The sequence below is a fragment of the Dinoponera quadriceps genome, unplaced genomic scaffold (genome assembly GCF_001313825.1).
Source record: "Dinoponera quadriceps isolate SergipeBrazil2010 unplaced genomic scaffold, ASM131382v1 scaffold123, whole genome shotgun sequence".
Lineage (NCBI taxonomy): Eukaryota > Metazoa > Arthropoda > Insecta > Hymenoptera > Formicidae > Dinoponera > Dinoponera quadriceps.
The window spans coordinates 417,447-443,271 of record NW_014554239.1 but is presented as its reverse complement, the minus strand read 5'-3'; the positions used below and the strand labels follow the sequence as shown (position 1 = coordinate 443,271).

The following is a 25,825-nucleotide window of genomic DNA, read 5'->3' as shown; positions in this document are numbered from 1 at the left end:
GGGGGGGGGGGGGTTAAACCTCAGCTTGCATTACACGCGTCACGATGTCACGCGACTCAAATATTTCGTGGCCCGTCCTTCTCTCCCTCTTCATTTATCTCTGTCTCGCTCGTGCCGCGCCTTCTCACCTCCCGGCGCTGTCTCTTTTTCGTGCGCGCGCGCTGTGTCAGGGCCCGGCCTTGTTATCTTCACACTTCACTTGGATTCCTCGTATCAGGATCATCTTCGTCCTCGCTATCTTCGCGCTTGTGCCAGATAACCGAGCGCACTAAAGTTCGCTGTACCGGAAATTCCGGGTAAGTTTCGAGCGCGCGCGCTACTCGTTGCTGCGTTGCGACGTTATCGTGGAAATATTTCAGCTTCTCATAATATCGGCCGCCGGCAGCGAAATATCGTCCGTGGTGCCTCCGTCCGCAGTGAGTTTGACGGGTCTCTGCCGGAACGAGGGCTTTAAGGGCAACGTTTTTCGCGAGATAATCCTCCTATTAACGAGCTTGATCGGACGGACCGTTATCGACTCACGCCGCAGCGTGAGAGCGTGCTGTAAGAGTAATATCTCGATTTTTAACTTTTCAAAGAGACGTTGCCGCGAGCGCGCAGAGCGCCTGTCGAACGCACGTCGTGTGCTCGAAGGATGACCGGTATATATCCGCGAAAAACTCACGAACGATGCACCGAGTGACATTGTAAAATTATTTTAACTTTTCCATCCTGTGTGAGAGAAACATATAATGTAATCGAAATACGAAGCGTTCGAATGTCCTCGCAAATTATTTAATTACCCTGGGAATTGGAGATAAGTCAGTGCATTTCTGTCTTATCGCATTACGTTCGACCGTTTGTCGAANGGGGGGGGGGGGGGAAGAAAGAGGGAGACGTCGGAAAGATGTTTCTTTGCATCTCATTGCGCTTTATTGTGCTTCGCGATGTATGCCTTACTATTATCAAATCAAAAATTACACGATTTTCAGCCTTACATGTCCACAGGAAAAAAATACTAGAGTCAAGTAAACGTAAAAATTTAAATAAATGTAAAAGTTTCTTATTCAACTTCTTAATCAAGTAATATTTTTATTCAATTTGATCCTACTCGTGCACACACTAAAGTCATTACGGACTTCAGCCGACTCATGTTTTCATCGTGTTTCTCTTTATATTTTCAACAAAATAAAATATTTAGGTGATTGCTTGCGATTATTCCTTTATATAATTTTATTCTACAGATTTCAAAGTATATCCATGATTTTTTACAGATTTTTACTTTTACAAACCTTAAATAAGCGAGGACACAAATGACTCCAGTGTGCTAGATTAAGGTAGCAAAAAGATGTGTGTACGATTAGGGTTGAATATATTTTAATAGCTTGTAGAAATAGTTTCTTTGCATATACTTGTATCTTGATATTTAATGTATTGTATTTTCGGTGAAAAAGTTCTAAGGTGGCCGAAACGTTTGGAACGTTATTTAGTAAACTTATTAATTATCGATATAATAGCGTTTAATTTATTTAATGTGGCACAAGAATAATTAAACTTGACTTTTCGCGACCCTATATATCTATTTAACGATTTAACAGAACCTTACTTAATAATTTACTTGTAGAAATACTTACTTGAAAGGGCAGTAATTAGCACTTAATTTGTAAATTAATTACTGAGAAGGATAAATAAAAACCAAACGCTGGCTGCTGTTTGCAGTAAATATTTAATAATAAAGAAACATTTGCACAAAAAAGAACATACATTGCGCCGAAAAAAGTTAAAACAATGTAATTGATACGTACGTTCTTTTTAATTTTAAATACTTTTTTATTATTAAACCGCAAATAGCAACCAAGATTTGGCTCTTATCTGCCCTTTTTTCTCTTCTGATTGTATATTTTAAGAGCTGTTAAATATATTAATTACTGAATATAAATACAAAATAGTTCTAAATTAAAGAGAGTACTTATTAGAATTATGTAATATTTCTTTTCTACTAAAGAAACCTAATGGTTTTAAACTTCGATTTTTCTGCCCATTAAACACTTTCTAAAAATAAATTCTGACATTCTCGATATTATGAATTTAATACTTTCGAAATTGTTTTGCACATACAAATAAATATCTATTTACACGAAGGAAATATCATATTATAAAGCCAATTATGTTTCTACTTTTAATACTTTTAGTAAATATTTTCCAAATATTGGAGTTGATATTTTATTTTGATAAGTTCGGAACCGTTACAATTAGACCCATTATAACCCCATTACAATCAGAATTACTAATGCGGTTTCCGATTAATTAATCGTGCACACATAAGCTTGAAAATCTCTCGATCTGCGTATAACGGTATGGCATACAGTGTATACGCTTTATTCGTCGTAAGAAGATATGAAACATTAGCGAATCGCATGTAGCGACGTTTATTCGGGCACAAATCGAGCCGTTACATTGCGTCGTTCGCGAGACAAAAAGATCGTCGGAAATCGCCGCACCGTAATCTCGCCGAATCACAATTTCGCGCCGCCGCAATCCCGTCTACGACACGCGCGTACACGCGTATTCCGCCCTATGAAGGCAATATTCCGATCGAACATGATAATAAAAAGCAACGGAATCTGGAATCGTTGGAAGACTCGGGTACTATCGACCTCCCGCCGGCCCTTCGCCTACACCCCTCGCCCGGCTTGTCGTTTGTTGCGATCCACTCACGTTTTCCCCGGGATAGGGCAAGGAATGCGTTTTGCCGTACTCCCTCCTTCTCTCTCTCTCTCTCTCTCTCGTTGTCCGTGCACACTGACACAGTGGCATCCACGGGCGGAATAGGGAAACTAAAAGGAAGCATCGCGGAAAAAGCAATGGAAAAAGAAGGAATGTATAAAGGATGGGCGCACATTTTCGCGAAGAAGCATTCACGCGGCCGCGCGCGCACTTTGGAATGCGAACCACGCCATACGCGAAATAACAATTTCGCCGCTCAAGTTGCCCGGTGTGTCGGCAGCGTCCCCGTCATGTTTTTGCCGATTTGAATTATTCGGGAACGCGGACGTATTCGCGTTACTCACTTGCATTCTTTCCGTTTCTCTCTCTCTCTCTCTTTCTCTCTCTCTCTCTCTTTCTCTCCGCACGTTGTCTCCACGCCGAGAAAATTGGCATGCGTCGTCGTCATCCTCGCGAATTTATTATTTGCTCGTGTAATTTTTGCGTAGCAAAGATACAACCTTCGTGGTTCGCGCCATTCGCGACGAGAACAAAGAAAGACGACTCCGATCTCGAAGGTTGCAACGTTTTTCTTATTATCAGTCATTGCGTTCCTTACGATCTTACATTGACGGACGGGAAGGGGGAGGGGGGAGGGCGAATAACGAATTTTTAGTTACCATAGTTCCCGACACTCACGAACCTCGGAATTTTTAATATATCCAAAATATGCGACGAGTTATTATATTGCAGATTATTTATCCGCTATCAAATACCGGCATTCTTTTGCGTAGACCCAAAGAATTTACGAACGCGGCTTATAGATAAGGCGTTTCACTCGGAAGCGGATAACACTTGTCCAGAATCTCTCGAGGGAATCAGAATTCCGATTTTCCGACGGAATCGGAATTCCGAACGCGCTTCCTCGTCACTCTCCGCTAACCTTATCGGCAAGTCGGCGCGGTTCTGCGATAAAGAAAAAAGACGAGTGAGTGAGTGGATGAGTGAGAGTGAAAGAGAGAGAGAGAAAGAGAGAGAGAGGAAATCCACACGACGAAGATTTTTGAGATTCGTTTTACGACGTACACTAAATAACAATTCCGTTCGCGCGTCGACGGCGGAACTTACGTTCACGCCGTCTTCCGGTCTGGGATTTGCCACCTTGGCGGCTCTTTTACTGTGCCTCCGCCTCTTTCTCTCTCTCTCTCTCTCTCTCTCTTTCAGTTTCTTATATCCTTAACTCTCTTTCTTCTTTCCACTCTCTATTTGCTTCCGGAGAACCGGACTAAATCACGCTCCGGCCTCCCTATCGCGCGCGCGGCGGAGAAGGGATGACTGGATTTATAGTTCACACGACTCTACGACGGTCCAGAAATCGCGCACGATGTGAATAATTTCGGCTGCACGTGTTTCTACGTACGTGCACGGAGCGGGCGTACATTTCTCTCTTTCTCTATCTCTCTCTCTCTCTCTCTCTCTTTCTCTCTCTCTCTCTTTCTCTCTCTGGGAATTTTCTCCCGCGATTTTTGAGTCGTTCTACGCGAATTGCATGCCGGGGCTTCCCGCAACCGCCGCATAGGAATGAGGAGTAAAAACGGCGACGAGCGAGTTTTGTTTAACCTACGCGCCGATCGTTTCCCCCGAGATCTTCCGTTTCCCTCCTTTCGTCGAACAGATAAGCGATATTCCGCGTCTCTCTCTCTCTGTCTCTCTTTCGATAACTTCGTAACGTAATGTTATCAATGATTGTATTACCGACACTTTCTCGAAGTTCGGCAGCCACTTCGACATCTTAAAATCTTAAATAAACATATAGAATAGACTGAACATTGACATTGCTGACATCGCTGTAGAGAGCTGAAGTCAAGATGAAAGAACGGAGATATGTTAATAGTGATATTTTCTCTGTTACACTATAGGAGAGGGCGATGTAGAGGAAATAGACAAGTGAAAATGCACATGATGAAGGAAAGAGAGGAATAATGTGTATTTGATTTTGTGAAAAGCCACATAAATAATACATCAGTATGTGTGTGTATGTGTATGTGTGTGTGTGTGCTCCTCGTAGTTATTAGTTTATAATACTTGTTACCATATGTCTCCTCTTTCCTTCTCCCCACCAACTGCACAATTAGACATGGAAAGCACTGCTTGTTCCATCGTCCTCTCTTACTAATGTCGGCTTCAGCCCTCCGACAGGAGTGCTCAGTCTATTTTACACGTTTATGATTAAAACGTCCCTTTTCGCACAGGCGTATCAAATCGGACGGAACACGCGCAAAAAAGAGATCGCAGGGCGCGTGCGTTCTGAAATCGCGAATTCCGAAATAACGTGAGGAAATTACGTAGCGAAATTCAGTGATACATCCCGAACACACACGTGACTCCCCCGCTCCCGCGGTGTTGCGTTACCGGCGAGTTTCCGACTCTCCGGCGAGTTTGAGTAACGCGAGGCCGTAAAGTTGCCTAAACACCAGATCGCATTTCTCATTGAGTTCACTAAGAGCCTTCTCGAGGATGCCTTTAATAATGTCGACGCCGGAGCGCCTCCTGAAATTTTATCGACCCCCGGCACAGGACGTGCCCCCGCCGGCAATAAATCACGAGTTTTTATTCCGCTCGCTCCGACGACGAGGACGCGCCTCGACAACGAGGACGGCTTCCACGAGCNGGGGGGGGGGGGACTGACGAGGGGATGAAGATGTTCGCGTTGAAACTGCAACGACCACAGAATTCTTGCATGCGGCGGAATCAGGACTGCTGACCGAGCTCCGTAACTGGATGCACCTGCTGTTATACGCAGGGCGCACACAGGGCGGATCGCTGACATATACTCTAGCTCGTGATGTTACCTCACACATACACACACACACGGAGGTGCACGTAGTATACGTATGGAAAAGCAGACAGACTTGTACACGCACACATGCGTTCGAACAAAATACGAGCGGAGCTCATTTTCAATTTGTTCCCGTCTTTCTGAAAAATAGAGAGAGGCCGCAGTCCTGCCTTTCCGCAAGCGCGCTGCGAATCTGTGTCTCCGGCGAAGGAGGCCGAGAGAGGAGGGAATCGTCATCCTCCGCGCCCTCTCAGCTCCTCGGCCTGTATATTCTGTTTCAGAGGACATTGAGGCCGGCTGCGACGAGGAACGACGGACTGTCGTAGCGAAAAATTTGCAGCCCACTCCGTTGTAATCTGATTATCTTTACAGGTGCAGTGTGCGGGCGACCTAAGAGGACATTTTTCTGTGACGGGTATCGAGATGGTGAAGCAACGTCGACGTATATATATATGCAATATGCATTCTGACCGCGTATTAATACGCGGTCAACGATCGCCCGCCGAGAAATCTCTGCGAGGCTAAAGTAGGAGTGAATAAGGATGATGGAATCGAAATTTTGCCGCTATTCTAGCATTCTTAACACGTTTGCTGCCGCGTGGGTGGGTCGTGTGTACACCCCACGTTAAATTTTCCCGTTTAGGCTACTTCACATTGTTGCTATTTACAAGTATAACTTACAAAATATATCATATATATTATTATATACAAAGCAAATTATATTGTTAAAATTGAACCTATTTTGCCATCTTTGCCCCTACTGTGTAGAATCGATGATTTAAGACGAAAATTTCGACCCAGACCAGTGTGGAAATGTGTAGGTGTCGACGATGCTTCGCTCATCTTCCTCCGGCGATTACGCTACGGCGTTGTTAATCTCATTGTTATTCTCGGATAATTATTAACGGTGGATCACTAATATTCGCAACGATCGCCAATAAATCGAACAGGTCCGAAACCTCGGCGAGGGCGGTAACACCTGCCTGGATTCGCCGGCGCGCAAGGCCGACTTGCACAAGCCGTGCGGACTGTACCCCTGCCATCGACAGGGCGGAAACCAGGTATAACAGACATTGCCAACGGGTCAGAAGAAATGTTGCATTATTGTTGTTCCCCGCTCGCGAAACGCCTGTCCTCGCTTGACGCGCAAGATCGCCGTTTATACGCATTCCCTAATGCCGCGAGACGGAAACGCGATTTTGGTTCAGGCGATGGTGATTTAAGCGCGGTTCAGCCTTCGAAGTTACTTCGTCGCCGCATCGGAAAATAAATTTGATCTACCTGGTGATGGACAATCAGACGCGTTTTGGTTGAGGAAAACGGGATTTCTGTTGTAAGAAATCAAATTTGGTTAATGAGAAGTAGAAATTTTGTTTCTCTCAGCAAAACGCCGTTGGTTATCAACACTGAAAGTGGAAAAAGTGCTATATTCAAGTAAATATTTGTTAAAGCCCGTATCAGATTACGAATTGAAGATTGAGATTGAATTAAAATGTGACTAATCAGTGCAAGGTTCGCTAAATTTCACTAAACTCGAATTTAATGAAATTTGCACCGACTGGCCAAGTTCAATTCAATTTCAATCTCCAATGCGTAGTCGGACATCGGCTTAAGAAGCATTGTCGTAGCTATTTCATTCGGATTTTACTCAATTCAAGACTGAAAATCTCCGAAAAAGATTATAATATTCTTGCTTATACATAAGAATACATACTCTTGATTTTACACTATCTTTCCGTGTAATGTGCTCTGAATTACTGCCGACATCACTTTTAAATGCAATGTAGATCAACTTGTCATATATTTTCCCAATTTTTCCATTATTTCGCTTTACAATACGTCCTTCAACCAGGTGGAATAATCACTTCGATATTCCTCGGCAAATACTCACTTCGACACAGCTTCTTCTTTCAGTTTATCATCACGTTAGACCTACAATCAAACGCTTACTTTTCAACGCGCCGCCGTTTGGAAATTCGCAGCTTCGTCAGCACGTGCCGGCGGCCGCGCGCTCTGCCGCGGACGGCTCGCTCGACTCAGAAATACGAAGAAGCGTCGCTTCGCGAGATCGTCGTCTGGAATTCCGAAAGAACTCAAACAATGGTCGCCCGACATTCCCAATCGCGCCGGGTTGTTCGGACTCGATGAGAGTCGTTCGAGCTCGCGAGTGCGCGCGCGATACTCTCTTTCTGTCTCTGATACTGCGACAATCAATATGATTCCGTGAGCTGAATGACACGCGCGAGAGAGAGAGAGAGAGAGAGCGATCGTTCGTTCGTTTGTTGCTCGCAACCACAGAATGACAGTGCTTGTTAGCGGCCGCGGGCCGTCGGTATTCGGCCTAATTATTATCGCATAATACTCGCGCTCGCGCGATTAAACAGCGCGCACAGATCGCGAGTGGTCGCGCGAACACGCAGCGCGGGATGCGGGCCATAATTTCGCCGCGGCGGCGGAGCTAATCGCAGCTACATACCAAATTACTAGAAAATCGAGTTTCCGTCTCATCGGCGATATCGACCGGCGCGCGCTATCCGCGTAGCCCCCTTCCCCGGAGGGGAAGGTGAGAGTTCACCCCTCTAATCGCGCGGGCGAACGGCCGCGTTCGTTCGTTCGTTCCATGTGCCATGTGCGTTCGCGCGCTTCCAGCTGCTTGGATTCTCGTGCATAGACAGACTTGGTGCGAAGGGTGACCGTGCACGAAATCATCGTCGGCCGTGCCGACGACGACGAGTACGACGTACGCGAGTCTCTCAGCCCCCGTTCGAACTAATCGTGTGAAATTCTGTTGGATTCTGAACGCAGATAAGGCAAGTCGCTACCGGCATATGTATAGATTCGCCGGGGAAATCCGAAGACCTGCATCAGCCGGTGGGCTTGTACCCCTGTCACCGCCAAGGCGGCAACCAGGTACAGGAAGCGCGGCGAAGCCGCGGGAGAGTCCACCGAGGACGTTGAGGGAATGAGAATGACGGGGGCAGATTAATCGGTTAAAGGCGAATTAATCCTCTCCGAGGGGCTTCTTCTTCTCTAATCGGTTGAGTGGTCGGTGAAGGATGGAACGGAGGAGGAGGGGGGGGGGGGCACGACAGGTGCAGGGGATTTTAATACACGCAGTGCGGCTCGCCGCCTCGCGGGTCTCGCATTTCCGTACGAAAGCCGATTCTCCGGTATAAACGCCTGTTCGCGTGCACGCTAACTCGCCGCGCGCGCTAATCGCGCCGCATTTCGGCGCAATTAGCAACGTCGCTAATCTGGTGCAGGTGCTCATCAATCCACGTCCCCCCCCCCGCCTAACCCCGTCCCCGTCTCGGCGCGATGACCTAAATCGCCTACCTTTTGGCGAAGGGTTACTCGCTAGCCCGCGGGTTATCGCGCCGTTTCTCACCGCCGATATCCGCGATCGCTGCGATTTAATCGCCGATTTTCCGCCTCGCTCCAGTCGCCGCAGCGAAGCGAAACGCTCGAAATTGCGGTTGGGACCTTAAACGATCCCCAAGTGGCCGATTCTTAAGTACGACTACACGCTTTGATCCCGACACGCTGAATTCGGTTCTGCCGATAGTCGCTTCGAAAGTTTCAAAAGTAAAACATGTTTGTTCTCCGGTGCAAATGGACCACCCTATACGAAAACAGAAAAGTTACTTCTTACAGTAGAAGACGATAACTAGTTTCCGGACGAATGTCTTTGTACATATCACAGTCACGTGCGAACACACGGGGAGAGAATTTTCCAGTGGAAATGATTGTAGAATTTTCCGAAGGGACAAAGGGATTTCCGATATCCTGCTTCAATTGATCACGCACGCTTCCACGCTCACACGTGCGCGATATTCGAATTCGATTTCGGGAACTGAAGTCCGCGCTGTTAAACAATTAATCGTGCTTCCTGACAAGATAAACTCACGGTAAAATTGAACGGAAGATCTATTTGAGAAAAGCTATGGATATGGGCGCGTGCATATTTATAGATTAGAGAATCGTAGATCGATGACGCTCGGCGACGAGCGATCGGAAGGAGCGCGCGAAAAATGCGCGTCTTCCAAAGGAATCAGCCGCACACGCCGTTTCGTCATCGCCGGCCGTCGCGTGGTGTAATCTGTGCGTGAAAAAACAAATCTCGCTCGCAATTTCATTAGCGGGCTGCCACTCGTCGCGACTATCGAGAACGCGACGATCGCGTGTTCGCGCGCGCACGCAAATCGCGGTAAATTCGCGCTTTATCTCGTTTCTTGCACTCGTTCGGTCCCGACGCGGTGTGTCTGTTATTAAAGCTACCCACATGGAACGCGCTGCGCGCGTGTGAGTATGTGCGCGCTCTCACAGACGGGAAGCGTTTAACAACCGTGGCGACCGGTTACAACCAAAAACACAATCAGTCGGTGCTTGCTTAGCCCGGCAAAGCGCCGCTTTAATTTAGCTGTTTGCCCTCGCAATTAAGCCGCGGTTTCACGGCAATTACGCTTTCGCTCGTCGCCCGGCTTGACGCTGATAAAGTCGCAGCGGGGAACTGCCGGGATCGGCCGCGATGCCGCGCGCGCGGATGATGGAAGATGAATAATCGTATCACACACGCGGATCGCGAGGATGGAAGGCGAGTGCATCGCGGGAGATAGCCGTTTACGGCCGACCCCTGCAACTACAATGCGGATCCGGGCGTGTGCGGAATTATCATCGGCATTATGCGCCCGGGGATCGCGCTCGGTATCACATCGCGCCACGTCACGCACAATTATCGGACCCCGCGATAACGTGGCACTGAGGAAAAGATTTCTTCCGGTTTGATCAATTAAATCCGCATCCAAACGAATTTCATCATTGGCACGTTTTAAAGAAACTTAAGTTTCGATTAATAAGCACGAATATTAGACCTCTTCGACGAATATATATCTTTATCTTAAATGAAAAAATTGGTTCAACGGATAATTTTCTCACGAAGAGCTTATTTGTTTATTATATTTATTATGACCGAATAATATTTCATTTGGTTGAGAGATATTATTTCAAATAATAGCGTTCCTTCTGTTAAATAATCGAGTTTCCCTGAGTGAGACAATCAAGTTTCCGCTCAAACAAATAATATTTCGTACGGGTGTGTGTTGTTTCTATGAAACAAATTTTAGTCAAATAGAAATACTAAATCTGAAGAAACTTTTTTCCTTTGTGTGCTCGCGCGAGTTGACAATTGTGTTTTTCCGCCGGCGCTGTGATGATACCGCACTTGGTAGATTCTCTCCTGAACTTTTAATTCTACGCGGAAAAAAATTAGCGTCAATTCAAAACTCGCATTTTTTTGTTTATATATAAAGAAGAATATATAATCTTATGTATAAGTGTATAATAGAGTATAATCTAAAGAATATAATCTTATATATAAGAATATATAATCTTATGTCTATATAAAACTTTTTCTTATACATGAAGAAATCTTATACAATTCTACTAAAATTATCATATTCTTGTTATTCAAGAATAATTTTTACGAATTGGAAATATATTGGATACACAGGAAAAAGCGCTGGAATCAAGTAAACTTAATTATCTGTTTTTCAGTCTCTTAAAACAAATTATATTTTTGTTAATTTGAATATATTTTAATGGCTCGTAGTGGATACTTACTGGAACGCGGTAATACCTTAATTTGTAAGTGAATTACTGAATGTAAGTACCCCGGGACACATTTCCTGCGTTTTTCAAGCAGTTTTACCGAATAGTTACATTCACTTCCGTCCAATAACTGAGGAATAAAACTATTTGGGATTCCAATCAAGACGTAACGCTTTTCCTGCAATTACTCTGAGAAGAAAGATATTTAAAAGTTATTCGTGAGATATTTATGAGCTTATTTCACAGAAATAAGATTGATTTTTGTGAATTATTCCATCTTATGTCCCATAAATAAATTCTTAAGTACGCTTTTAAATTATTCTGCGCACAAAATGATGCGCAAAATCTGAGCACATTTACCGAACGAGCACAGAACAATAAATGGGCAAGGAACTATTCAATTGATTAATAAGCAAACCTGTTGCTCATGAAATGAATTTGCCCCGGAAGTATCTCTGAATAAAACTCTGTCGAGTTCAGGTCCACTTCCTGTGCTAGTTGGAACAACAAAATCGAACCGATTTTTACTATCTTAGCTTCTACTGTACTGTGGAATTAAAGGTTCAACGTAGTGGGGGGGAGGGGTTCTACTCGGGCAACAACAACGAGGACGACGCGTTCACGCGTTTCCCATTTCCTACCTCCCTTCTTTCTCCCTCGCGCGCGCCCGTAGGCGCGTGCGGTGTGTAAAAAGCGCAACGCGATGATCATCGCGCGGATAAGCATGCGATGCGACACGTAACGCGAAGAGCGACGCTGGAGTTTTGCAACGCGCGCGCGCGTTTGTTTATATCACGCATAATATCGTGCGGGTGGAGAGCGCAACGCGTTGCAACGCGCGCGCTCCGATTTGAGAGTTTCAGGCAGAATGGAACGCAGCTCGTGCATGGCTAACGATGCTTGATGACGCATGTGCACGATGCGAATGTGCTTGCTTCTCGTTATCCCGGGGCTATCCCGCTATTCCCCTAATTATACTTGTAAAGCACTCGAAAACAGTATATTGTCAACCCGACGGTTCTGACAGCCGCTCTTTGTCCCCGATTCATCGTCCGTCCGTCCGTTTCCCGCACGAGGCTCTCGCAACAATCGCGAGAATCACGTGAAGACTCGCCGTTTCTTCTTTGATTAGAGAAATATGGACCGCCGATAGCTATTCATTTCAGACCAGTAGCCAAGAGGTGTCACCATCGACCAATTGAGGAATACGAGAACTAAAATTCCGTCATTTGTCGAGTGCTTCCCTTACAAAAAAGGTATTGCTGGATGTGATAAATTGACCAATGATAAATTATTGTTGCTGAACAATAGTTTCACTAAATAGTTTGCTAAATAGTTTTATTATTCGTATAAGTGATAAAACCGCTATTTATTACTGGCCAATTTAACGCAGCCAATAATATTTTTCTGTAAGGATTGTAGACAGTAGTAATCCACAGCAATTCATTTATTAGTATTGAAATAGAGAAATGTAACGAGAATTAAGAGTTTTAAAATATGGTAGTATACTGTTTTGTACAAGGCTGTCAATTTATAAAATATCAAAGTAAAAGAGAAAAGAAAATTTTGGTGTGCCTTATTATGGGTAATTTAACCTATTTAACATATTCTATCTAATTAAGTAATTTATATTTTATGTGTAAAGGTTAAATTATTATTATTTCATAATTTAATATCTCAAATCAGTAAATTCTATTCAATTAGCTGCAATTTTTATTTACGTATTTCATATTATTATACACAGAATACAAAATATATTATGATTGATATATCTTAAAATATGTTTATATTTCCCGATCTTTGATCGATGAGAGACTTAAACCTCGAAAAGTATCGAAGATATTGAGTACATTTTTTAACATAGCGATGAATAGGATGTATGACGTATTTTGGCAGTCTATACTTCTATAGTCAAAGCTCCGTTCACATTGGTCGAGCCTGTCTCCAACATAGACATATAGAATGGACTGAGCATTGCCGTTGCAATGAAGCTGAAGCCAAGATCGAAGGACAGAGATACGTTAATAGTGGTATTTTCTCTGCCACACAGCACTGTAAGAGAGGGTGATGTAGGAGAGATAGAACAATGATAATGGACATAGTTAAGGAAAAAAAGGAACATGTACTTGGTTACGTCAGAAGACACATAAATAATATACTAATGCGCGCTCCTACACAGAGAAAAAGGTTTCATTAGATTTAACATTTCTATTTATTTGACTAAAATTTGTTTCATAGAAACAACACGTACGAAATATTATTTGTTTGAGTAAAAATTGTATTGTCTCATTCAAGAAAATTTTATTAACAGAAAGAACGCTATTATTTGAAATAATATCTCTTAACCAAATAAAACATTATTTGATTACAATAAATATGTAAAGTGAAACAAATAAATTCTTTATAAGAAAATTATCTTTCGTTTCAAACAAATCTTTTTATCTAAGATAAAGATACATATTCGTTGAAGAGTCTAACAATCGTACTTATTAATCGAAACATTAGTTTCTTTCGAGCATGTCAATGATGAGATTTGTTTCGGTGCAATGAAATTAATTAAATCTGAAGAAATCTTTCTCTCCGTATAATTATTAATTCATAATACTTCTAACCATGTATCGCTTCTCCTCCCTCCTTCTCCTTGCCAACTTCCCAATTAAATAAGGAAAGCACTGCTGGCAACTATCGCCTTCTCTCGCTATGCCGGCTTCAACTTTCCAACGGGAATGCTCAGTCCATTCAATCTGTCTATGATCTCCAAATAGGAGAGAAAGGGAGAGAGAAAAAAACAAATAATCGAATCGAATAATTTTCCGCGACTTCGGCTCTGATCCGGTCACAACGGCCGGAGCCGGCGAACGCTCCAAGCGAACGAATTTGCAATTTTACCACCAATCGGAGACCTTTATGGGCGACGCGAGCGGCTCGTCGGCTCGTTCGCTGTCAATTCCAGGCGGCTGGAATTGCACAAACAACCGGTGTCAGATGAGTGCAATTTCGAGGACCGCCGGTTACTCGATTATCGACGATCGCCGCTCATTATGGCGTCCCGGCCGTCGCTTTGACGCGCTTACCTCGAATTCGTCGCGCGCCGTACGGTGAATAACTGCCGGCCGCGCACACTCTTGCGTCCGATTGTCGCGGGGACAAGTTATTTTACAAGCGACGCGCCATGTAATCGATCGGCCGTGTTGCGTTACACCACGAAAATTCGCGTCCCGCAATTTACCGCGCGCGGCCGCGATTACGCTCGTCGGGTGACGCGTACACGCCCGGCTCCTGCGCGTTCTTTTTTTCCCCCGTCTGTCCCGTCAGGACGCATACACGTGCGCACATATGTATGTACGCGCGCGATGCGGCGGATTAAACGGTTCTCGCTGATTTTTAACGTCCCCGCGGCGCGCGTTTCGCAAATATTCCCGGCAGGTAATATCGTTGTTTGACGGATCGCGATAATATGGCCGCGGGAACGCTTTGCGCGAATAGAGCTCGGCGGCAGGTTTACGATTGCCGAAGGTACAATTAATCCTTTGACCCCGAACAAGTCGCTCGGACCGCGCAAACGTATTGGCTTTTCGCGATTTTCTAAATTCTCGAAAAACGGTAGAAGGAAAGAGATTGACGAGAGTCTAGAATAAAGCGTAAAATTGGAACTTAGACAGCGGTCTCGCGAGTGGTGGTGGTTTTATTTAAGAAATCGTAATTTCTTTTTATTATTTTTATCACCAAATTGTAGAGTGATCAAGTCGAAAGATGGCTCTGCCAGAATGAAATACGACTAGTCCGCGTTTCAGAAACAATTTTTTTTATATATTACTGAAGATAGGTCGTCTTCAAGTGTCGGAAATAAGGTTTTCACGGGGGAAGAATATTTTCGCTGCGAAAGAATAGTTTATTTCTCTTGCAAAATGTTAATACATGTTGCTTGAAGAAATGATAAATTATTTAGGATTGCGTTTTGCAGAGCGCGCTCGCGTAGGTTACGCATTATATGATCCTAACGTGACACTACTGTTTATTATTTTCAATAAAGAAAGAAACGCGCGATCATAATACTTACTTACGTTCACATGCGAATTTTCAGCAGAAAAAACTCGCTTCACTCGTGGCGTTAAATTACACCGATCGCATATTATGGGTCTGAACACAAGCCTGCGTTAAATTCAAATAGTTCCGAAACACGCATTAATCGGCTTATTGGATCCACGCCACGTCTGTAACGGACAGACTCTCTAACGATTTTTCGGAAGTGGGAAGAACTATCGTAAATCGCGCATTTCTCTTCGCCGTGGTTCTCGAACACAGCTCACCGGGTCCGATTGATCCACAACGCGATCGAAGGGTAAAATGCGCAACTCGCTCGCGTCGAATTTTCTCTCTTTTCACTCCTCCGGTTTTCACATTTCTTCAACATTCGCGCGAGTCCCGATCTTACCACGAAGAGACGATGCTCTCTTCCCCGCGCGCGAAACTGTTTCTCTCGCGATGGCGTCTGTCAGAATCGTCGTGGCAGGAGGCAAGCTTGCACGAAATCCCGGACGCGCTAATCGAGATCGTTTATCGCACAGTACTGGATGCTCAGCAAGACGGGCGAGATCCGACGAGACGAGTCGTGCTTGGACTACAGCGGCAGCGACGTCATCCTCTATCCTTGCCACGGCAGTAAAGGGAATCAACAATGGATCTATAATCCTCAGGTAATGGTTTATCTCTCTCGAACTATCTCGCTAATTGAACGTAACGCGTCCGATAAAATCCTGAATCGTGATCCCGATTCAAGCTGAAGCCGGCTTTTCCAGCCGGTGAGAGAGAGAGAGAATTCTTTTTTATAATTTCAACAACTCCGCTCTCTCTCTCTCTCTCTTTCTCTCTCTATCTATCTATCTATCTATCTATCTATTTATCTATCTTACTCACTTTCTCCGCATGTAGAAAATTTTTTCTCGAAAATATAAACATTCATGAACCGAAAAAATACCATAGTATTGCCGGCTAAGATATGCTTGTAAAGTCGAAACGAAATTTCAAGGCAATATGGGAAATTTAGGAAGCAACGCGAACGACACGATTATAATTGCACATCGCTGCTCAGAAATCATGATATTACATAGTAAGTGTTTAACAAGGTCGGGAAAGCTGCTTTCTCAAAAGTTGTTGTGTTTTGTTAAACATTTAAAAAACACAAAAACCACTATCGAGCATTTAAATGGGCCTGTCTTTATTTTTTCCCCGTTCTTCATTTCTCTTCCTCTTCCTCGCATTTTTTAATATTCTTTTCTTCTTACGTGTACAAAATCGCTCTTATATCGATATTTGCGTGTTAAAGGAATTTATTTCCCCGCCAACGGACGAACTAAATAAATAAGAATGAGCGAAAATTGTCCACGCGCGCGAGATTTGCGCGAGACTAATTCCGAGTCTCTCGAGTCTCTCAGCTTCGCGCTCTTTGAAAGGAAAAAGGAAAGAAAGAAAATTGAAGAAAGGGTAAAGGGAAACTTGATCGCTTGAACTGAACTTAGTCATTTTCATTTGCAGACTAATCATATCAGGCACGGCAGCAGCGACAAGTGTCTGACGATCACGGAGAGCAAGCAGCAGCTGGTGATGGAGGAATGCTCGCCGAATGCGCCGAGGCAGAAGTGGTCCTTCGAGAATTACGACCCGTCGAAGCTGTGATACCGCGCCTTCTCACGCCGTCATTCGCACAATCCCAGCCAAGGTTCCGAACGCGTCGCCGGGAATTCCTGGCTGCCGGGCAAACGATACTCGATCGCCAAGACCCGCTTCGGCAGATAAATCGCGTGGGCGGTGAGGTCGCGTCGGATCCCGTCGTCGGGCGTCGTCCGTCTGCGAGATCGCAACGATCGTCGCGTACGATCACCGGAGTGCGAATCCGGTCCCTGGTGCAATTTCTTTCGCGATACCTCACGTATCGCGAAACGAGGAAAATCGGAGAGAAGAGAACCGTGTCGTCGTGTAGCGACACCTCTTCCGCGATCGATCGACGAGCGGAGAAGCCGAGAGACGACGACGGCGGCGACGACGACGACGACGAAGATCACGGAGGATCACGATGCAACGAAACACACTCGCGAGGACAATATGTTTAGAGAATTTTTTTACTCGGAAGGAACGGAACGGCGCANTATATATATATATATATATATATATATAAAGAGAGAGAGAGAGAGAGAGATTATATATATATATATATATCTCCAGTGAGCGAGGTCGCGCGTGGTGGCTCGGACCGATCGCGTCTCGACTTCAGCCTTCTACGTCGTAATCCTAAAGCAAAGAATAAGAATAAGAAGAAGAAGACGATAACGACGATGAAAAATACGGAAAAGAGGCAGGACTAAGAGTTTGCGTCGAAGCGAGAAAGAGACAGACCGGCGGCCCGAGGTGGCAGAAGAGAGAGGGTCGTGAACGAACGTGACCGTATCGATCGTATATCGCGCGGATCCTCTTGATCGTCACTTTCGTTCGCTGATTGTCGGCGCTTCCGCGATCATCGAGGGAGCGCGACGTCGCGCTCGCTCGTCGATCCTCGCGAATCCTCGTCGATCGCCTCTGCCTGGACGATGAGCGGTGGTTCACCTCTCTGTCCGTTTCCTCGGTCCCCGGTCGCGCGGCCACGACGCTCGGGAGTGCCCAGCAGCGGCCGCAAACACGAACTCTCCGAGAGCGTCTTCGAGCGAGTCCGAAGGAGTGTACGCGACGACGACAGCTGTCGTTGCAGATCCTTTTAGAAGACAGGAGTCAAGTGCCAAATTTTCAAATATGCCCCTTGCCACCGAGCAAATAACACCGTCACCAATGCGACCAACTCCGTCGCGCGTTGATCAACGCGCGACGAGCATGTAGCTGGCGCGCCGTTCGAGAGAACTTCTACTTGCGTGTACCGAGTGATTTAAGGAGATCGTATTAGGCGATATAGTCGCGCGCGTGCGCACCGTCGAACCTTTTCATTATATTCTCTGTCGGGGGACGTCGCGGGAGAGAAAGGGAGAAAGAAAAAATAAGGGCACTTTCAGACAGGCCGCTTTGTGGTGCCACATAGAAACGCCACAGAGCAATAGAGATGAGTCACTTTAATTTCTATTTTATGAACCACAAAAGTAACTTATTTGTGACGTTTCTCTGTACCACCACAAACCAGCGTCCGTCTATATGGGCCCGTTTAAACATTCGACTTTGTGTAGGCTGCTCTGTGGCGCCACAAAGTGACCTATCTGAAGGCGTTCTAAGAGAGACAGAGAGAGAGAGAGAGAGGGGGAGAGAGAGAAAGAGTGAAGCCCGGTGTGACGTTCGGAGGGAACGCGAGAAGAATTATAACTCCCTTGGCACGCGCCATTGCGTTAGGATAACCGCGTTATTCTCACGCAACGGCTCGCACGCGCGTCTAATCAGGTTCTATCATCGCCAGTTTATCTTGGCAATCGTCTGTCTGATCGGGCGTTGTCAAGATTTAGATACCCGCGAGGGGAATCGCGGTAGTGCGCGCGCGCGGATTGTTCTCTACCGGCAACCCGATGAAAATAAGAGAGAGAAAGAGAGAGAGAGAGAGAGAGGCCGACTATCCACCTTACCGCTGCGCAAACACGTATACGAAAATGTAAAAAATCTCGAGTCGTACGCTAAGGATCATTCCACGTGTTCAAGGCAATCGTCGGACATACGTCGCACGCCGCCCGCCGGTCGGCGACTCGACCGTTCGCTGCGACGACAATGCTCGTCGGTCGTCCGAGGTCCCTCTTTCCCTCTCTCAGGAGGTGAGTCCCGGTGCATTCCATGCTCCCGTGTTGTGCGGGAACGATGACGTCGAGAGAGGGAGACAGAGACGAAGACGGCGACATTTCCATTCGCGCGACAGAGAGAAAGAGAGAGAAAGAGAGATTGTATTTTTTCGGTTCTTAGTCTTTAATTTCTGTAGGATACTTGTGTAAGGTAATCGGAAACGCGAAGGGGAGGAAATAAAGAAGAAGAATAGGGGAGAAGCAGAAGATGTTGCGAAAGAGCATATTCCGAGGAGGCGACTCTCGTTCGATTTCGTTTGTACATTCGTGTAAGATATCATGTCTTGATGCCAGTTCAGGATATAAGTACCGCCTAAGTAGGTATAAGGATAGCGCGCCGACCATGCGTGTGCGAGCGACCGGTCGCGACCAGCGCGAGCGAACGGAGTTGCGACTACCGAACTCTATATTGTAGCTCATTCGGCATTATAAATCGTAGATATCAACTTGTGCTCTGGCGGCTCCGGGAAAGTTGTTTCATTCGCTAAATATTATCTTAAGGTAATCTTAAGGGCAAACCGATGCCTCCGATTTACAGTGCCGAACGCAGCTCATATTGGAATATTAGGTGCCATAGGAGGAAATAGGGCGAAATGAAAGACGGAGGAAATAAGTACTATCTAGATCCTTTTCTAATGTCCTGCTATTCCAATTGAAAGTGTCAGTTCATTGAAAGGTATCGCATTCGTAGCCTCCGTAATTGATAAAATTGTAATATTATTAAAAAGGAACAGGATAGATAGAAGAATGTTTAAATTCTGTATCGTAAAAAATGGTAGAAACTACGAAGAATACGGTTCGAGCATTACCTTTCGCAACACTGTTGACCATGTATCGTCAAAGTTGGAGGTACTCGTTGAAACAAAAGTCTTACGTAATTACGAAAGACATTTCGAGGCACGTACTACAAAGTGTTTACCTCCAAATTTGGAGATACTATCGCGTATCTCGAAATGTCCGTAATTACGTAAAGTTTCCATTTCAACATGTACCTCCAACTTAGGTGATACATAGTTAACAATGAAGCAAATCAATATATTCGAATGTCTGTAGAAAGGATCGTGAAAGATCATTGATCAGTCAAAAATCACCAGACCGAGGAGGAAATGGTACTACCTAGTCTTCTTCTAACATGGCACCTAACATTCCAAGCTACGTTCAGAAACACTGAGTAGCTCGTTGTGTATTTGCGTGAAATCGTTCGGAAACGTACGGGAAGTCACACCGCTACCAAATCACTCAATGAGAAAGCAGTGGGAAAGTCTGCGGTCTGAGTCGATGTGTTACTGCCTGGTTACTTATGTCGTAACCTTTTCATTGTTGTCAACCTTGTCATAGCAGCAAGAAATAACGTATGACAATATTACATTGGTAGAATATGACACGTGCCCGGGAGAAAATGATTATATATGATTATATATAATTATATAGAATCATACATTATACATAATTATATAGAATCATACATTATATATAATTATATAGAATCATATATGAATTTTGCCTACACATGCAGTTACATATATGATCATACATGCTTATACGAGAAAAAATATGTCATTTAATTAAATGCCGATATCACGTGTTGTCAGAAGCACAAGTAGCCGGAAGCATTTACTTCGATTGTACTTGCATATAACTTGTAAACAACAGTATTTTTTCGTTGTGGACGTGTATGATTACACGTAGTCATACATGGGCAAATTTCATGTATGATCTTTTTTTCCCGGGTATGTTTAATTCCGATGAAAATTTTTTAAGTGTACCCCTGGAACTGCCCACTGCTTTCCCATTGAAATCACGAAGGCACACTAAAAGTGATGTTTCCGAACGCAGGCATAGTGTAGAATTCAGTGGTCGCGACGATTCGGCGACGACGATCGCCGACACTCGAGCGCCCGCCGCCGCGCGAAATATTCCACGAAGAAGGGGAAGGAGGCGCGCTATTTTAGGGGAATGTGGGAATCTTATCTTGAAACTTTCACTACATATCGCGTATGTATGAGGCCGAGCGTCGGGCGTGGGAGTAAGTATACACACAGTCTTCGTAATAAAGATAGGAAGCGCGCGCGCGCGAAACGATCCGACGTCGTCGACGGACGCGTCACAGTGTCCTCCTGTGTCCTCGGTCGGTTAGTCGTGAGACACGCGTTTGAACATATACGAGACGTTCTCTCACCCACCCGGGGGAGGATCCGGACTCGCTTCTCGCCTCGTCGATCGTTCCTTCCGCTTCCTTCTCGCGAAGGACTCGTCCGACTCGAGACGCGCGATCCGCGATCATGATTTCCGCGCGCCAACGAGATCGCAAGTGCATCACGGCGAACGACCGTCATTCTCTTGAATGCGTTTGTCCGTGTCACAGTTCGCTCGTCTTTTCCTTTTTTTCTTTTCTCTCTTTATTTTCTCATATGCAAGATGCCCCAAAATTCCCTTGGTAAATATGTCGAGAAAAGTCATTATTTATAGCGACTTCGTAATTTTTAACATAATACATCTTTGAAGCTAAGCCTTAGATTAAAATACTGTTCGAGTAAAATCTACTTGAAATTGACCGAAAAAGAAAATTTTGTTACCTATTTGTGCGCCCAAGCGCTAAGCTCGCGAAAATCATCATTTTATCAATCGTTCGTTTCTCACTGTTCGAGTGGAATTTTAAAGAAAAAAGTTATTTCTTTTAGTATTAAAAATCTTCCTATATACTCCGCATGCTGGAATTTTGAGACGCCTTGTATAGAATATAATACCGGAACCAGCGTGTGTCATCAACATGATAGATTCTTTGGGACGTTTCAAGACGAAAATTCCAGTGCGAAAATGTCGAGATATCAATAGTTTCTGAGATGCAAGCGATCGGAAAAGCGGAACTCTTCCAAAACTAAACTTCGAACGACCAAATGGATAGGAAAATTATTCCCATCGATCAATTTCAGGTGGATTTTACTTTAACAGAAGTTTACTTTAGTCTATAAAAATATGTTACACGTTGGAAATTGAAAAGTCGAATAAGAACGACCCCCACGACATTTTCGTACTTGAACTTTCGTCCCGAGGAATCTGTCATGTTAAGGACACACGTCGATTTTGGGACGTCCTGTATACGAGTTTCATTGTACGACGCAATTTGAAACATATCTTCGCCGTCTGCGTGAACGCATACCTTTGCGTCCCCCGTTGAATTCACACGCGACATCGGCGTTCTCTCAGAAGAGAAGAGAGTACAGGAATGGCATTTTTCCGTGTTGGATCCTCGAAGAGGGACCGCATGCGTGGAGCAACGCAACGCAGAACGTAGAAATCCCCGTGCAAATTAGCGGGATCGGAGAAACGGAGCTCGGGGTCGGAGAGAGGAAGCGAGGAGGAAGATCGGGGGATCGCGCTCTTAGCGACGCGTTTGGATTCACGTTTTCGCGCGTCAATTAGTCGCGAGAGCTGCGCGAGTGAGTGCATCGGCGGATTTAATCGCGCAAGGTATTCCGCGGGAGAAAGAGCGGGAGAGAAAGACGCGAGACGAGTCTGAACTAATCCGTGTACGATTGTGTGCGTGTGTGTGTGTGTGTTGTGTGCTTAATTAGATATGTCTCTAATTAGCGGTTCTAATCTTAGGGATAAAGGAGTCCGTGCGGAGGCCGCGGTTTTGCCAATGCGAAACGTCGGATAATCGGTGTAGGGCGGAAGGAAATGCGATTGCGGACGGAGAACGTGGATAACGATTCGCCGCAAGGCGAATCCGTCTCGCGCGCGGGTGGGTTTATCGGGATGTTAGAGAGAGAGAGAGAGAGAGAGAGAGAGAGAAAGAGGGAAGAAAGAGAGAGAGAACGAGTTTATACAGATTATAAATATATATATGACATTTTCTACATTTGGTAAGGACGTTGCATATCGTGAGGTAAGGAGGACGATTGATAGTAATAATTAAAGAAGGAAACAAGCAAGATTTAAACGTGAGTAACGCGACCGCCGCGCCGCCGGGACGCGCGCGCGTTTAATTAATGAATATCGAACGTGCCTTATTTCGTGTATATATGAATATTATTATCATTATTATCATTATTACAAACCTCTATCATAACGTGCAAGTATTTGTGTTGAATAAATCGATGTTGTTTTATGTTACCGACGCATTTCTGCCAACCCAACTGCGCCGACCGTGCTTAATCCCAATCTCGACGTCTGAAACGAAGTCCGCGTGTCGTAAAATCGTTCCTCCTCCCAAACGGAGGAAAAGACTTTTTTGGATTTAATAAAATATCTTCGATGGAGACAAATTTGTCTTTTAGAATGAAAGCGAATAAACGAATGTTTGATTCAACAAACGGGATTGTTTGGTCCCTCAAACGATAAATATATCTTTAAATCGTCAAATGAAATCATCAAATTCAAGCCGAGCAAACGTGTACTAAATCCGAAGAAATCTGTTTCTCTGTATAATATTAAAAATAATTCTTGATCAATTCATAGCTCATGATTGCATACGATGACGAAGATTCTGGGTATTCAAGGACTATGCGTTAAGCTGGACACGCACTGAAGGAACAGCGAACTCTTATTGTTACAATTTGGAAACTGTGCACGCCACGACGAATCCTAACAGAACCCGAGTCGCAATTTAATCCCACTTTAAATCTAATTTTGTTCTACATTAAAGATCAAAGGTTCAAAGGTTCTTCTATTGTGATCGTTTGATGTTACAAATGGGCAATTTATCGCCGTTTATTTTTGAAGACTTAACGTAGAACGAAAATTTAGGGTCTGGAGATTTCAACTCCCATTTGCGCATTAAAGGAGCGCTTGTTGCCCCGTTTTCTTCCCCTCGTGGGCTTAATGTAGAATTCCAAATTTCGAGAATTTGCGATTCGCGGAGCCGATCCGAGTAAGTTTATAAAGGAAAGTCTATCTAAAATTCAAATGCACTCTGCACTTGCTGTTCGTTCGCTCGGCGGTACACCCGGCTTTACACGCGAAGTCTTCTCAAGGGGAAAGTATAAATAGGATTCGCCGCGGTGGATGAAACGCCGCGTGGAAACGGAGCGCGCCGCAGTTTTCCAGGCCGGCCTTGACCCGATTTCCCGATTGCCCCTGGCTCCCGGGCTTTCGAGGAGCAAGATAAAACGTCAGGGATCAATAATATCACGGCGGAAAAATCCGGCGACGCGAATAATCGCGGACTAGTATCGTCGTGGCTTCGCCCCGAGGACTTCGCCGCGGCTCGCGGAAAGGCGCGAGAGGCCCTCCTCGCGGGGCCGTGAAAATTCATTTCCGCATGCATCCGAGTTCGCCCGTCAGTCTGGGAGGAGAAGGCCGTCTCCGCTCAAGTCGCGGCCCTGCCGAGCCATTTAACAATTATCGGGGCTCGCCGCGAACGTGAGATCGCTCGTTATTCCAGCGCAGGCGTATTCCGGCGGGCCGCCGCTGTGCGAGAGACTCCACTCGGCGAGGTAGAGACCAGGGACTGCGTTCCGTAAGAGGATTCTACGGAGGGTGCGGACTTCCCCGTAGCGCATGAAAACGTCAAGCGCGTCGAGTCGATATTCTCCTTCGTAGGTTTCAACTCGTCCGTGCAAGAGGAGGATGTCGGGGATCAGCGGAGGTCAACGGTAAAGCGTTGTGGAGTATAAAGACTCGACTCATCGCGCAGGTGTATCGTAGGATGTTTCTCGTTTCCGGATAACGCGCGGCCACGACGCTTGCCTGCGCGGTTGCGGATCGTCGAAATTGATAATAATTAATAATAATTGGTGATTAATTCTTTTTTTTTACGACGGATGGAGCCCACTTGCAGGCTGTTTCCGCACATCAAAGAGCAACGTAACGACGGCGGTCTGCGCGCTCGAGGAAGGTTCACGGCACGAGCGAGCGCAATTTCGAGAACGTCGCAGTCGCGCGCATCTTCTCCAGCCGCCCTTGCTACTTGTTGCAGCACCGTCGGGTCATATTGATTAGGGGAGAAAGATAGCGTGGCCCCGGACGGGACGAAAGTTCCTTCACCGACACGAATGAGAATCCGATCCACAGCGGCGGATTTTGAGCTTGACCCGGATTCGTCACACGGAGCTGCGGAGAGAGTTCACGTTCACCTTCACTTTCGTTGCTCGCGTTGAGGGGGTGTCCCTCGGAGTCGTCCTGTTACACCGCAAATTTGTCAATGCTGTATACTCGTTATTGGCTACGCAGAATGACGAATCCTCTCGCACGATTACGACACGCGCGTTAATGCAGGCGAAGACGGTTGACTCCATTCGAAAGACGAAAGAAAGTTTTGTAGTTTGTTGACTTCTTTCGACGGGATCGAGCTGATTCTCGTGGAATTGTGAGAAATTTTATGTCGAGCTTTCGTTCCTCAGGAACGCAGATTGGAAGGGTAGATCTCCCGATAGGAAGAAAACTACATGTCGATTAGACCATTAGACAGGCATATCAAATTAGACAGTTACAGAGAGAGAGAGAGAGAGAGAGAGATATTTATTATGCGCTCCTGAAGATAATCTCCTAAAGCGCCATTCCCAGTAGAAAAAATATACAATTTTATTATATGTATCTTATATATAACTTATAACTTATATATAACTTATACTTATATATTATATATAACTTATATATATAACTTATATGTAACTACAAAAAAAAAATTAGGTAATTGGAGATAGATTTTAACTATTCTTTAACTATTCAGATAATCATAATTATAATTTTACATAATACAACATGGTGTGTCAGTGTAACAACTTTGGTCTGGCGTCTTCCGCATTTGAGAATGCTCGAAACTAATGCTCATACAGTTTATTTTCAAAATTTGTAATAATATTCTGTCCATTCCTATTTAAGTTCAATAATTTTAATAAATTTTAATACTAATTTATACCCCTGATTGCCTAAGAAAGAGAGAGAAAGAGGG

At 45.0% G+C, this 25,825-nt stretch overlaps 1 protein-coding gene across 3 annotated transcripts in view; it reads left to right on the top strand.

The window, feature by feature from the left end:
- Positions 1-17,268, top strand: part of LOC106749106 (putative polypeptide N-acetylgalactosaminyltransferase 9) — a 253,448-nt gene extending 236,180 nt beyond the window's left edge. For all 3 annotated transcript variants that reach the window (XM_014628339.1, XM_014628262.1, XM_014628421.1), the window contains 3 exons: positions 6,475-6,585; positions 15,700-15,828; positions 16,667-17,268. In XM_014628339.1, coding sequence (XP_014483825.1) covers positions 6,475-6,585; positions 15,700-15,828; positions 16,667-16,807 — 381 coding nt within the window. In that variant the 3' untranslated portion in view covers positions 16,808-17,268. The remainder of the gene's footprint in view (positions 1-6,474; positions 6,586-15,699; positions 15,829-16,666) is intronic.
- Positions 17,269-25,825: the final 8,557 nt, after the last annotated feature.